We start from the raw sequence: 13,749 nt of genomic DNA on the forward strand, positions 1-13,749 counted from the left end.
CCACAGAAGTATTTTTTTTTTGCCTTTCACAGGGATTCTAAGATTTATTCAAGGTGATTTCAATGGAACTAGATTTCATGGAAGGGGAGGCAATAATGTGTGTAGACGGAAGTGAAGTTCGCCCTAAATTAGCCTCCTAATTTATTTGCTATATCATTGGAATTGGAATGTGTGATGATAAAGATGAGCTCAATGCATTGTTCAACATTATTTTTTAATTTCATAATGTAACTGAAGAAAGATTTGTAGTTGTTGGGAAATTTGTGTAGGTCTTCAAGCCAAATTATGTTTTCCCTGGAGAAGACCATAAAGAGGTCTCATTTAGTGGTAGAGTGATACTATTGGGCATGACAGTGAAAGTGCTTGATTTGTGGTCAGATTTAACCAAAAATGAGGAGATGAAATATGGGGTAAAAGTGGATGTTGAGCTGGTAAGGACCAGGTCATGGATATTAGAGCCACTAGTAGGTAATTTTACAATTACTATAGCACTTTTGTATTAATAAAGTTGATGAAATGCTGAACATACTCATTTTTAAAGGTGTATGTGTGCCAATCAGTACTAGGGTAATTGAAGTCCTATAGCAAGAAGGTATTTGGTTTGATATTTAAAACCTCAGTGGTATTGATTGTTTACATGATCTTTGGGATAAATTGATGGGGATCTATAGCTAGCAGTAGTTAATTTAGTAACTCAGTAGCAGGATTTGTTAAGGGTAATTTGAATATCCAGGAGGCCCAAGATAGGAATGTTCATAATTTTATGAGAGGTGATGGTATTTCTAACATTTGCAGATATTCGCCTGCAGATATCCACGGGCCTAAAGGCATAATAGGTGGTAAACTCTGTTATGCAGAGAGTGTTTTCACTGGAGTGAAACCATGTTTCACTAACTGTACAAATATGAATGAGCCCATGTAGCACAAGGACCTAACTGTACAAATATGAATGAGCTCATGTAGCAGAAGGACCTCAAGTTCTGGCATCATTCTCTTAAGTGCTACCATAGTGTTGTCTGCTTTTCTGTTTTGAGTGTGCTGTGCTGAAATGTCTATTAGGGTAGTACTGTGGGAGCAACAAAAACTTTAGCCAGTACGTAGAAGCTCTGGTACAGTAGGTTTAGCCATCCAAGCAAAACAGGAAGCCATGAATAGTATCTTATCCCAGACCAGTACATAATGAATCTCCTTAGAATGGTACCAACTATTTAGTCAAGTGTTACAGACAGTTGTCTTGTCTTAGTATCTAGGTATCATTCTTGGTGAAAGCGAGTTATTACTAAAGACAAGTGTACTTTTTGCTCTGAAGCACATGCATAGTAAGTTCCAGCATGTCTGTCTGTATGCTTCTATGATTGGAGCACTTTCGTTCATTCACTGTGACATGGGCCACCACTAGGTCACAGTCATATTTGTCAGGTTTAACAGATCTTGGAGCCCGTGTGACATCATGGATCCTGGCACTGGGGAAGCACCTTACAGTCCTCATGACCTTGTCCAGTGTGGTGAGTGTGGAGTTTGCCTACCTGTAGTGTTTCCTGTGAGTAAAACATTTCACTATGTGGAAGCAGACTCAGTTACCCTTGTGGGCTTAGGCCTGTTTCTGAGTGACTCTTGGGTGAGCTTTGTGGTTTGAGCTTATGGAGTGCAAGGTTGTCACTCAGGAGCAGCTCATTAAGGAGTTCTTTATATCTTCCTTCACCTGTCATAAGACCCTCTCCTCCAAGGGATTTCAACTTCATTATTGCTAGGCTTTCTTGCCTCTTATTTAAGACGGGTGGTTCAGACTCTGAAGCTGCTGTTTGGAAAAGTGCATTTAATACCTTTTTCTGGTGGTTATTACACAAGGATCCTTGCATGATATTTCTTTTAGAAGTAATTGTTTCTTTTCAGAATGTGGTTTCTAAATTTTTCTTGAAATACTTAATCTCTCCATCTCCTGGTTTTGTTCACCCATGTGGAAAGCAAAGGCCCTTTATACTGTGGATGTGTTCTGTCATCTTTGGTTTTTAACTGAAACAAGTGTAGGAATTAAGTAAAACCAAGCAGTTCTTCATATTTCCATAAAGGGAGGGAAGGTCTTAGTTGTGCGGCAAAGCCTTTTCAGGTGAATTGCTGACTATCTTTTGCTGCAACTTGGCTCACCACCTATTAGAAAATGCTATAATCAAAAGCCACTTCATTGGAGGCAAAGCTGCTTTCAGTACCTCCTTTTCAGATGTCTCTGTGTAGGCTAGTTAGTCCTTGGTTCACACCTTCATCAGATGTTTCTGCCTTGACCTTGATGCTGCAAGTCAGGACTCAACCTTCCAGGCAGCTCCTTGTGACTTAGTTGATTAACTTGTATTCAACCCATTTATACATCCACCAATGAGGGTCCACAGTATTTGGTATTAAAGATAAATATGTCAGTTGATGTATGAGGACTTCTCGTTGGTGAGTCCCACATACCTTTCTGCCCCTGTTCTATTCTTGGATGACCCTTTCATTTAGCCTTGGCTTTTAGAGGCTCGTTTAAGTTATGCACACACACACACACACACACACACACACATACATATATATATATATATATATATACACACGTGTGTGTACTTGGATTTTATTTGGGAACACTGTAGGTTTTGACCTTTTATACCTTAATTGATTGAAAGTCTGCTTTCCCAGTGGTTTTCTAATAAAGTGGTGTGCTTTTCAGACAAGGTATGTTTTTTAACCAGTTTGATATCATAGCATCTGCCATTGTAGGATGCTCCTGCCTTCAAGTGCAGACACTATAGAGAAGGATATGCAAAAGAGCAGTGAAGAGAGGACAATCCTAACCTAAAACCCACAAAAAAGACCCCCCTTGGAGAAAATGTTTTTCTTTTGAAAGCATTTAACTCTGAATCTGTATTTACTGTTGCCACTTAAGAAAAAGCCTTTGTTTAAATAGTCCATACAGCATGGAACAACTTTCCACAAAAGATTTAGAAAATTAATAATCTTTATTTAGAAAATAACTCAATGCATTTCTAATAGAATAACATAAATACAGCTTTTATAATGACCTTGGATAGACAATTGTCAGTTTTACTTCATCTGATCATAAATATAAATATTCTCTCTCTCCCACTGTTACAAATTGTGAGCCAGTTATTATAAATTAGGTGAGGAGTGGTGGTACCTACAGAACCTTGTTGGTTGGTGAGGATAATGCTTGTGGTGAGTTCTGCAACCATCTACTTTTTTCTCTCTCATTTAAGTTTTCTATGTTTGTAAGTATTGTACCATGCAAGGTGCACATCAGATTGGCTGTATATAATTATGTTTGTGCAGTGTTTATTAATTCAGACTTCATTTAGTTAGTAAATTTTATGGATATGCATAGGCTATGTTGTACTGCACCTTGTTCTTAAAATGTTGTTGCTGATGTTTTTGCCATATGGCCCAGGTCATGGCTGAAAAGGGTACTTGGAACAATTCACTTACAGGGCTAATGATTTTCAAGTAAATTCAAGTGTTATATTTTGGGATTAGCTGAATGCATAACCTTTAAACTTTGCTTATGAGAAACAGTGGACTACCTAACATTTCATAAAAGCTTTAAAGCCTTTCTCAAGATCAGCCCCTTTTATGCAAGCTGCTATTATTTTGTTCCTACTGGTCTTTCATAGCAGGAGAGTTATTTTTTTTTCCTTTTTATTATAAACTGCTTTCATTTATCTTACTCCCAACAGCAAGAAATGTTTTTAAAACAGAATATAAGATGCATGTCTGAAGCACTGAAAAATATAAATGGGCAAGTTACTAATGATAAAATAAAAGAAAACACTGTAACTGGTATTTAACGGATTTGCTGAACCCTGTAAATTAAACAGATATGCCTGAAACTTTTTGATGGATAATTGTTGAGAAATTTGTGAAAAAAGTGCATTGATGTCAAAAGTCAACTAGCATACAGCGGTCGAATAATGGAGGAATTAATTGTGAAATGAATTACTGCATAACTTTCAAAATTCATGCCTACTTCTGTAACGCATTTAAAGTACTGTGTGTTTCAGACAATGTGACTTGTATTTAACCTTCGTTATATTATATTTCTTGACAGATGCATTTTATGTCAGCATAGCCATTTAATCTTTTGTGTGTGAGAATAAATGGTCACTGCTTGCTTTTTATATTTTTATTTATTTATTTTATGTACAGTTGTGCATGCTACAAGTGTTTTACACTACACAGCTGTTTTCGTTTGCATATTTGCATGTTCTGCTTCTATTTTTTGAACTTGTATTCCAAATTAATCAGTTTAAAATTGTAGCGCTCTTGCAGCAGAGAAGATTTGATATACACTTAAATGGCTGTCCCTTTCTAATGCTTTATTTCTTTGCATTTCTTTCTTTTTGCTCCTTGCCTAATACAGAAAAACTTATTGAAGGTCTCAGATCTCCTGAGACTACGCTTCTGCTCCCTGACCTTTTACCTCTGGCTGATCCTTTCAGCAGCAACACAGACTCTGATAATGGTAACTGTATATGTCTGATCTGTTTTGTTGATTTTCTGTGTGTCTGTGTACGTGTTTTACACCTCTTTGGAAGTGCCTGGACTTGCACTGCCAGTGTATTAATGGCAGTGCACTAAGACAGAATTTGAAGGCATATAGAAACTGGTTTTAGGCTGATCACACTAATTTCTGGTTGGGAAATATGCAGTGGCCTTGATACTTGTAATAAAAAAAGAAATAGCTTTTGATGGGTTGCGTGTATAGCACAGTAATCAGAATGAAATGGTATGTTATTAGAAGTAGTAAGTTGCCAAAATAAATTTAAATAAGCCTAGCCAGTCCTTGTATTTATTCTGGGTGTTTTTGTCTTGTGCTATGTACCTGCTAAACTGTCCCAGAAAAACAAATTATATTGTACTCTGTAGAACTTGGGTCATCTGTCCATTCAAACTGCTGCCTCTAATAACTTTTCAATTTTTCATCAGTCTGTTGTAATATTGGATTGCTAGTCTCAGATTGTTTATTAATATTCATCTTACTACTGCTTGTCTCCGTGTTAAGTGGTTGAGAGCCATAATTTAAAATAATTAACCATGCTGCAACTAGCCTGAAACAGCTGAATTTAAAATTTTTAGAAGTACTTCTGAACTTATCTATTTCTAAGGGAATGGGGAATTAAGTTATTCTGATATCTCCACAGCGATAGGATTAGGTGAGGAGTCCTTTCCATTTACAGCCATGTCTTTATTCATTAAAGTGTGAATACCTGCTTTAGCCGATTTACTGTTACTGGTAAGACTGGGCCTATCTGACCCAAAACAGTAAAATGATTTCTGAATCAGACACTGTTCTGTTACAGGACCCAAACACATGTATGCATAAATTCAAAGACAGCATGCACACCTGTGAACAGTTTGGAGTGTCACTAGTATACCTGCGGCATATGTTGGGTGTGGTTTCAGTTGTGTGAGGAAACCAGAGCACCTGGTGAGCAGAGATACAGGGATACACACACACATGCACATACACACACACGCATAGAAAAATAAATATAGAGTCCCTTTTTAAAATATTAGTACTATAAACACAAAAAGTTGTTCGACTATAAGAATGGCAATTCTGAAGCCTACAGTTTTAGGAGAAACAGAGCAAAACTGAGACAAAGTCAGACACGTCACTGATTACCAGGGATAGTTGAGAAGTATGTTCAAATGTCTGTCATTAGTTACTGCAGTCATCTATGATTTGCCAGAAAAACACAAGTTTTATAAGGAACAGATCAAAACTATGAAACAAACTGGGATTTTCTATGAAATTCTGGACATTTGAGAGGTCTGACTGACTCACATAAACACACAACTAAGAATACTTACACTATGAGTACTCACCACCATGGTAACTGGAATGTGTGCCACCAGTTTTAATGCTCTTATGCAGATGTTCAGATATATATGTGCATGACTCTCAAGGAGGTCGTGAAGTCACTCTTAGTGACAGGACATTATTAACTCTTAACCGACAAATGGGATCAAAATGTTAATTGCAAAACTGTGAGGTAGTTCCATGTTGTTTATAGCCGCATCTGCCCATAGGTGGAGACTTTGAAACCCCTGCTGCAGAGGCTCTACTGTTAGTCAGTCAGTTGGATGAGCTGAGCTGATATCACATTTGCTCAGTTTTTCCTTATTTTCTGTGAAATGCATATGAGAAAGATACTGTTACGCCTACATATTTGTTTAATAGTTAGTCTGATCTCACAGCCTTCCAGAAAAAGAGCAAGATAGGTTCATAGGTATGTACTAGGCTGATGGCCCTGGAGCCTTTACAAGCCAAGCCCATAGAAGTGCCCTGGCATCATGCCGCCCAACGTTAGTTCCCAGTAAATAGTTTTTATAATGCCAGATTGTAATCACTGCCCAAAGTACATTGATCTTGGAAAGAGAATAATTGTGTAGGGAGGTGGTCCCCCCACAGAAAAAAAGTATATATATATATATATATATATATATTTTACTGAATTGTTACCTTTACTGCTGTTGCTCACAAGTTCAAGTACTTGTTATACACATTTCTGCATACTCAGGCTCATGCAGTGTGAGGTGTTGCCTAGTCTCTGTGTTACCATCTTAGGTGCTTTTAATCAGAAACAGTGAAACTTGTTACAGGCCCACTGATCCTGCTGGATTTGTCAGCTGGGATGTCTAAAGTGATTCAAACTGCAAAGAAGCAGTTTTCCAAACTGGTGTTATCTGCCAAGTGGAAGACATTATATGGTGTATTTTATTTATGTTTTTGATGTATGGGCTGGCCAGTTAGGTTGCCACCTGTTTTCAGTGGTAACTTTCACAATACTAAAACACTGACTGCACCATAAATAAAACCAAAAACTAATAAAAGAATGTACCACACCATAAATAAAACGACAAACTACCGCACCATAAATAAAACTGTAATAATATGTGGTGTAACAGAATGTTTTTTGTTTTGTTTTTTTACATTCTTTTATTAGTTCACTGGAAACTTTGGCAGAAAAGTTTCAGGAAAGTTAATAGTATATCAGTTGGTGACTGTTGACTTCAAAGCAGTATGAGCTGGAGAAAGGGTTGACACCTTTTCAAATATCCAAATTGTGACACAGAGTATGGCCAAACATAAGGCATCATAGTGGATGTAGACAGAACTGTACTGTAATAACTGTGGAGATAGTAATTGAATGAAAAAGGGAGGTCTCAGGATTGGCAACACCCAGTAGACATGGAGTTCTGGATGGTACATTTTAGTGCTGTTTTCCAAGCTTTTGATCCCATGATGTCCTGAACAAAAATAATGAAAGAAAATCGATCATCCTTTTTTTCAGCAAAGAAAAAGTCCTGTCCAGTGTTTATTGTTCAAAGCTGACTAAAAAGTAATTCCCAGTAAACTCATAAAACACGCATTTGATAGCGTATGACAGTTACTGGGAGTATCACGTTAAACAGAACAAGTAATACAGACTTATGCCAGTTTAGTGGTTATGTACGTCTCAGAATCTGATTGTAATCAGATGAATGAATACAAGTATAAATAATGGCCACCGTAAGATAATTCATCTAACTGCTGCCAGACAGCTACAGTGCAACCCACTGCAACCCCACAACATATGCACATTTGCTTCTGCATATGCGCGCACACACACACACACACACACACACACACACACACACACACACACACAGATGTGTAACCACTAGTTGCTGGCAGGATATCTGATTATGATCAAGTAAATATCAAAATAATCAGATTAGTGTGTATTAGCTTGCTGAAGTCAGTTTCATACAGTACAACACTGCACCACACCCACAAGCATGCCCAACAGTGCTGCCACTTTAATGAATCTCTATACCGTAGATTTGTGTGATTAAATGAATGAACAAATACATAAATAATTGCTACAGTAATGCACTTCCACTCTCTGCTGCCAGACAAATACAATGCAACCCCTCTGAGCACAGACATGCATACTCACACGGTTGTGCCCACTAATTACAGCCACTTTGACTCTCTGCACCTCAGATGTCTGATTGTGATAAAATAATATCCACAGTAATTAGATCATTGCTGTCAGATGCACATTGTACAAACCTCTGCAAACCCCCTGCCATGCACACAGATGTGCTCACCAGTTGGAGCTGCTTTGGCTGTATATTCTTCAGATGATAACTTGTAGTGATTAGATGAATGAGTAAGTAAATAATGGCAGTAGTAATTCATTTCAAGCTGTCCCTTTCAGATGCACAAAAAACAATGCATGGCAACCCCCATTGCACATATGTAGATAATACCCACCAATTTTCAGTAGATTTTATTACCTCTGTACACCTTGGATCTCTGATTGTGAATAAACAAATAGCCACAGTAAAGTATTTCAACTTTTTATGTCAGAGAGGCAGTGCCGCATTTTGCAAATACTCATAATAAGCATGTACACAGATGTGCTTACCAATTACAGCCACTTTGATTGCATACCCCACCACCACCCCCAACTAAGGAAACCACAGTAAAAAACTTTTCTAAAGCGAGCTTCACCTTACTTAAGACAGAGGTGTTAAGTTTCACAGCCCACACGCTAAAGGATAATGCTGCCCAAGATGCAGAAACCTTTAGAAATGCATTCTGTAAGCACCTACAAGGATGCATGGATCATGCCATCCCTAGCAAAACCAAGACTCACTCCTCTAAGAGAAGGAAACCAGTTTGGTGGACCCCTGCAATAAACAGGCTATACAATAGAAGGAGGAAACTAGTTCAGAAAAAAAGCAAATCCCAAGAAGGAAAGACATCCCTATTCAGTATCAGCAAGAAACTAAGGTCCGTCATGAAATCATCCAAGGCTAACTTTGAAAGAAAAATAGCCAAGGATTCAAAAGATAACCACAAAGCCTTCTTTATCTATGTTAAGAATCTAAGTGGCAGCTCGCAGATATGCTCTGAACTAGTGCAAAAATAGCGCAAAATATACTGAACCTACTGATATTGCCAACATCCTGGCAGATAGATTCAGTGCAAACTTCACCCCCCTCTCACTTCCAAAAGGGCCCACAACAATACTGGAAAAGTGTAGTGTCCCAAAAATCACAGGCGCACAGGTGAAAACGGCCCTTTCAAAAGCCAAAAACACAGCATCAGTGGGACCAGATGGTGTCCCAGGCTGTGTCTTGCACGAACTACAGAACGAACTAACCCCCCACCTAAACATGCTGTTCAACCTCAGCCTCTCTCCACAGGCTGTGTGCTCATAGAATGGCGCACAGCAACGGTTATTGCTTTCCACAAAGGAGGGGCCACAACTGACCCTGGTAGCTATCGCCCCATAAGCCTGACTTGCTTGGTCTGCAAGGCTGTGAAGCACATCATCTTGGAACTCATTAACAAAGACATTGGGAACCTCCAAACACTTGACCCAACCCAGTTCGGCTTTGTTAAGGGCAGATCATGCCTACTAAACCTGGTTGACTTCTTCGAGACAGTCACCAAGGCCATAGATGAGGGAAAGGTGGTTCACACAGCCTATCTTGACCTTGCCAAGGCTTTCGACATCATTCCCCACTCTGGTATTACAGAAGAACTCACCAGCCTGAACATAAACTCCTACGTCACGAGATGGGTTGCCAACTGGCTTACAGACAGAACTCACACGCTAAGAATAGCGGGCTCCAGGTCCGACTCTAAACCATCACAAGTGGTGTCCTGCAAGGCTCGGTCCTGGGACCCCTACTGTTCGGCATATACTTCTCAGAAGTACAGGCAAACACAGGAGGACTGTGGCTAACCAAGTTCGCCGATGACTGCAAACTGGGAGCCATAATTGACTCTCCGGCTGACACACGGACATCCTCCAAAAGGGCCTTACTGAGACGGACACCTGGTGTCAAAGTCATTGCCTTAAACTAAATGCCAAAAAATGCATAGTCATCCCATATGGGAAAAACAAAACACCCATGAATTACCACATAGGTGGCAGCCCCCTTAATACAGAAGAGGTAATAAGAGATCTGGGGACCCAGGTAGATAGTAATTTCTCCTTTGACAATCATATTGCCAAAGTAGTTAGGAAATCCTTCTATGTGGCCCATCTAATTACTAAAGGGTTTGCATCTAGAAATAAAGAGGTTGTAGTGCCCCTCTACTCGTCACTCATTAGACCCATCATAGAGTACAATGCCCCATTTGGGATGTACCTAACAAGACACTTCCAGCACCTGGAAAGACCACAAAAGTACCTCACCAAGAGGATTACTGGCCTTAAATATATGTCCTATGCAGCCCGACTGAAAAAACTCCGGCTGTACTCAGTGGCATATTGCTTAATCAAAGGTGATCTCTGCCTGACTTTACAAAGCCACATCCAACTCAGAATTGATGGACATGCTCCACCTAAAGAAATCCAAGTCATTGCGAGCCTTGCGCTCTAGTGAGCTAAACCTCGCCACAACAATAAATAGAACATGCTGGAGGGATAGATTCCTGTCACAGAGACTCCCCATGCTTTGGAATAAAATTCCAAATTACATCAGGCAGAGCCCCTCACTAACACTCTTCAAGAGAAACCGTGACGAGTGGATGGGTAACAGAAAATACACCCCTGGGATCACTTAATTGGCTTTGCTTGACAGAGGATCAGTTAATGAATGGGGCGGCGAAAGCCAACAGACTCTGGCTAGGCTTATAAATGCCCTCGGGCAGATAGGCTAGTACCTACCTACCTACCTATGAACCTATACTTGAAATGTCTGCTTGTGAGCAAGTGAATGAATGATTAAATATATAGATTATCTACAGTAAAAGACTTCTCATGATTGTCCGATTCATACATTGCGGTCCATTTTACATATATATATGTGTGTGTGTGTGTGTGTGTGTGTGTTTGTATATGTATATATATGTATCTATACAGACACGCACATAGATATATATATATATATATTATATATATATATATATATATATATATATATATATATATATACATATATATATATATATATATATATATATATATATATATATATATATATGCACGCACACATATGCATACATACACTCAGCAGTAGTAGCCTTTTTGACTAAATGCACCTCAAATGTCTGGTACAGGTCAAACGAATCAATTCAAAATCTACAGTTATATTTCCTCTTATTGTCTTTAGTCATCTGCAGTGCAACACATTTCAACCCTCCACTCAGAGATGTGACCACCAGTTGCACCTTCCTTATTGACTACGTACACCTCAAATGTATGACTCTGATCAAATGGTTAAATAAATATAATGGTCTCATCACATACAGTGCAACCACTGCAAGCCTTACACATGTACTCAGATGTGACCATTGATTGCGACCACCTTACCGAGTGTGCCCATCTCAGATATGTGCTTATGATAAAACCATTAAATAATGACTTCAAGATGGACAAGTGTGATCACTGCAACCACTACCCCAACACACACAAAATACTTTAACTGCCATTGTTTAATTGTATTAAAAATATATATCAATCTACAATTTGGAAGTAGCTAGCAATAGCAAGCAGCTGAACATTATTATACAATTAAAAAATCAGTATTTCATGGGGGGAAAGCACCTTTCTTCAACCAAGCACATACCGGCTGAATGTGCCTTCAGTTGCATCTCAGGCTCAGGCACTAGTTTTCTGAAGCAGCCTGAGCCAATGGGAAGTGTCTGCTCACAGCTTTGCCCAGCAGCTTAGCCAGCACCCACTGAAGGACTGTTTGTTCCTCAGAATAGACAGGAATACTTGTAACAAGGTGGTTTTGTCTTATTCTCATTTAGGGTACACATTTAAATGGTAGGTTATTTTGAGAACATTGCATCCTGATTAGAATTAACCAACTCTTTAAGAGAAATGGTAACGTTGTGAAGTTTTGCGTCCCGTTTGGGAAAGTAAGACTGCTGTTTAAGTAAAAATTAAAAAAAATAAGTAAGACCAGCAGCCTAGTATCACAAGCCACCAGTGCACTATAGGCTGCACAGCATCCAGTTTTGCAGCATTTCTGTAATAGGAATGGTGTGCAGTATAAAAGATGTGAAAAGTACTGAAGAAAATATGCAATTCTCTGAGCCTGTACAATAAGGTTAAAAAGGTGAGATACCTAGTACATTAAAGAGTAATACCTACCATAAAGAGCAGGAAAAAAATGAAAGCAAAAGTGGTTAATATGCTCTTAGTGCTAAGTGAGCTTGTACAGGATGTGGCTTACCCCAAACAGATTGCTATGTGACAGAAAAAAACACTAGAGGATCATGCTATGCAATGTTGGATCAGCTGCTAGTATACATACCAAGGATGACATGTCTGAACAGTGAACTGACTGGAATGAAAGAAAAGCGGACAACCAGGAAAATGGCACAGAGAGGGAACATGCCATTAAGGGACAAGGGAAATTCAGACGTAGGTGGTTATAATAGAATGCATCAAATCCCATTTGGGACACTAACTACCTGGATGGCTCTACTGAGAAAGTATGTAAAGTAGGCAGATAACATGATTGAGATGGTCTACCTAGACATTTATTGTGCATATGGGGTAGTTGAATAACCGAGTCAGAGCTGCAAACGGAAGCAAGATTAAGCTAGTCACAGGTTAAGTAATTTTTTTTTTTTGAGACAAATGTTCAACTACAGGAATGAGCTTTTGCACCACTAGGATACCAGTTGTATGTACATGATCCTAATTGTACATATGACCCAAAACAAGAGGAAAATGTTCTTTACCACCATAGCACAGGCATGGAACTTCAGCAGGGTGACCAAAAGCACTTGTCATAACTGTGCAGGGATGTAGAATAGTGGAGTTTATACCCCAAACTGAAGCTGAGTTGGCAACCTGACTTGCAAGCACTCACACTTTGACTGTAATTCCCAAGTTTGTTTGGTGCAAAAAGGAGATGATGATGTCAGTGTGGAAGGTAAACAGCGTTAGACAGAAGAACAATGTCAAAGAAGTGAGCCAAGTGCTGAATGGAAACCTAAATTTGTCAGAAGACGACTGTTACTACAAGGGTACTGAGCAAGAGCTAGAGCAGCAAAAGCTGAGCTTACAAAAAGCTGCATAGAGGAAACTTGAGGTCATAGCAGAAGTGACCACTCAAGTTTGAGACCCTGGTGGAGAGGAATAAAGAAGAGAAAAGTGTGAAAATACAGCATCACAACAACTTGTTTTGGGGATTGCTAAGGGAAGAAGCAAGCTCTACTTGTGCTTTTTTGTCTTTTTTTTTTTCAAATATGGCAATTATTTCAAGTCCTCAGGGGATGGCAGAAAACACTGTAGGAGTTTGAGGATATAAAGGAGAGTGACAAGGAAGAAAAAATGCACAAATACAGCAACACGCTGTGGGACATGCCTGCTTCAGAACTATGCAGTAGTCTAGCAAAACCTGTAGCTAGCTTGGAAAACATATACCAGGTGGTAGGATGAAAGTAGACAAAAGGGAGGGTATTAAAGAAATGGGAAAAGCTGTTTGCAAGTTAGAAATGAAAAAGCAGACAAAACCAGGGACACTGGAAATCAACAAAGTTCAGTCCTTACAAAACATGTAGTTAATTATCGGAGTACAAAGCAGGCTAGCAAGTACGGTAGATGCACGGATAAACCAAACTTGATTAAAAGCGAAAAAAATAATCCAGCACCCTGAGCATGAGTAGCAAACATAAAGTTTATTATGAACCAGACAGGTTTCAGCAACTAGCTTTCTTCAGTGGCTGATTTTAAA

General features: G+C 39.0%; 1 protein-coding gene across 8 annotated transcripts in view; it reads left to right on the forward strand.

The window, feature by feature from the left end:
- The window catches only part of AAK1 (AP2 associated kinase 1), a 1,655,011-nt gene that overhangs the window by 1,298,519 nt on the left and 342,743 nt on the right, over nt 1-13,749 (forward strand). For 6 of the 8 annotated variants that reach the window (XM_044083018.1, XM_044083021.1, XM_044083019.1 and 3 more), the window contains one exon: nt 4,403-4,504. The exons of the other annotated variants lie outside the window; for them this stretch is intronic. In XM_044083018.1, the coding sequence (XP_043938953.1) occupies nt 4,403-4,504 (102 nt within the window). The remainder of the gene's footprint in view (nt 1-4,402; nt 4,505-13,749) is intronic. 8 annotated transcript variants of the gene reach the window in all.

This window comes from Protopterus annectens, chromosome 9.part0, assembly GCF_019279795.1.
Source record: "Protopterus annectens isolate FY-2018-M chromosome 9.part0, PAN1.0, whole genome shotgun sequence".
NCBI classification, from domain to species: Eukaryota; Metazoa; Chordata; order Ceratodontiformes; family Protopteridae; genus Protopterus; species Protopterus annectens.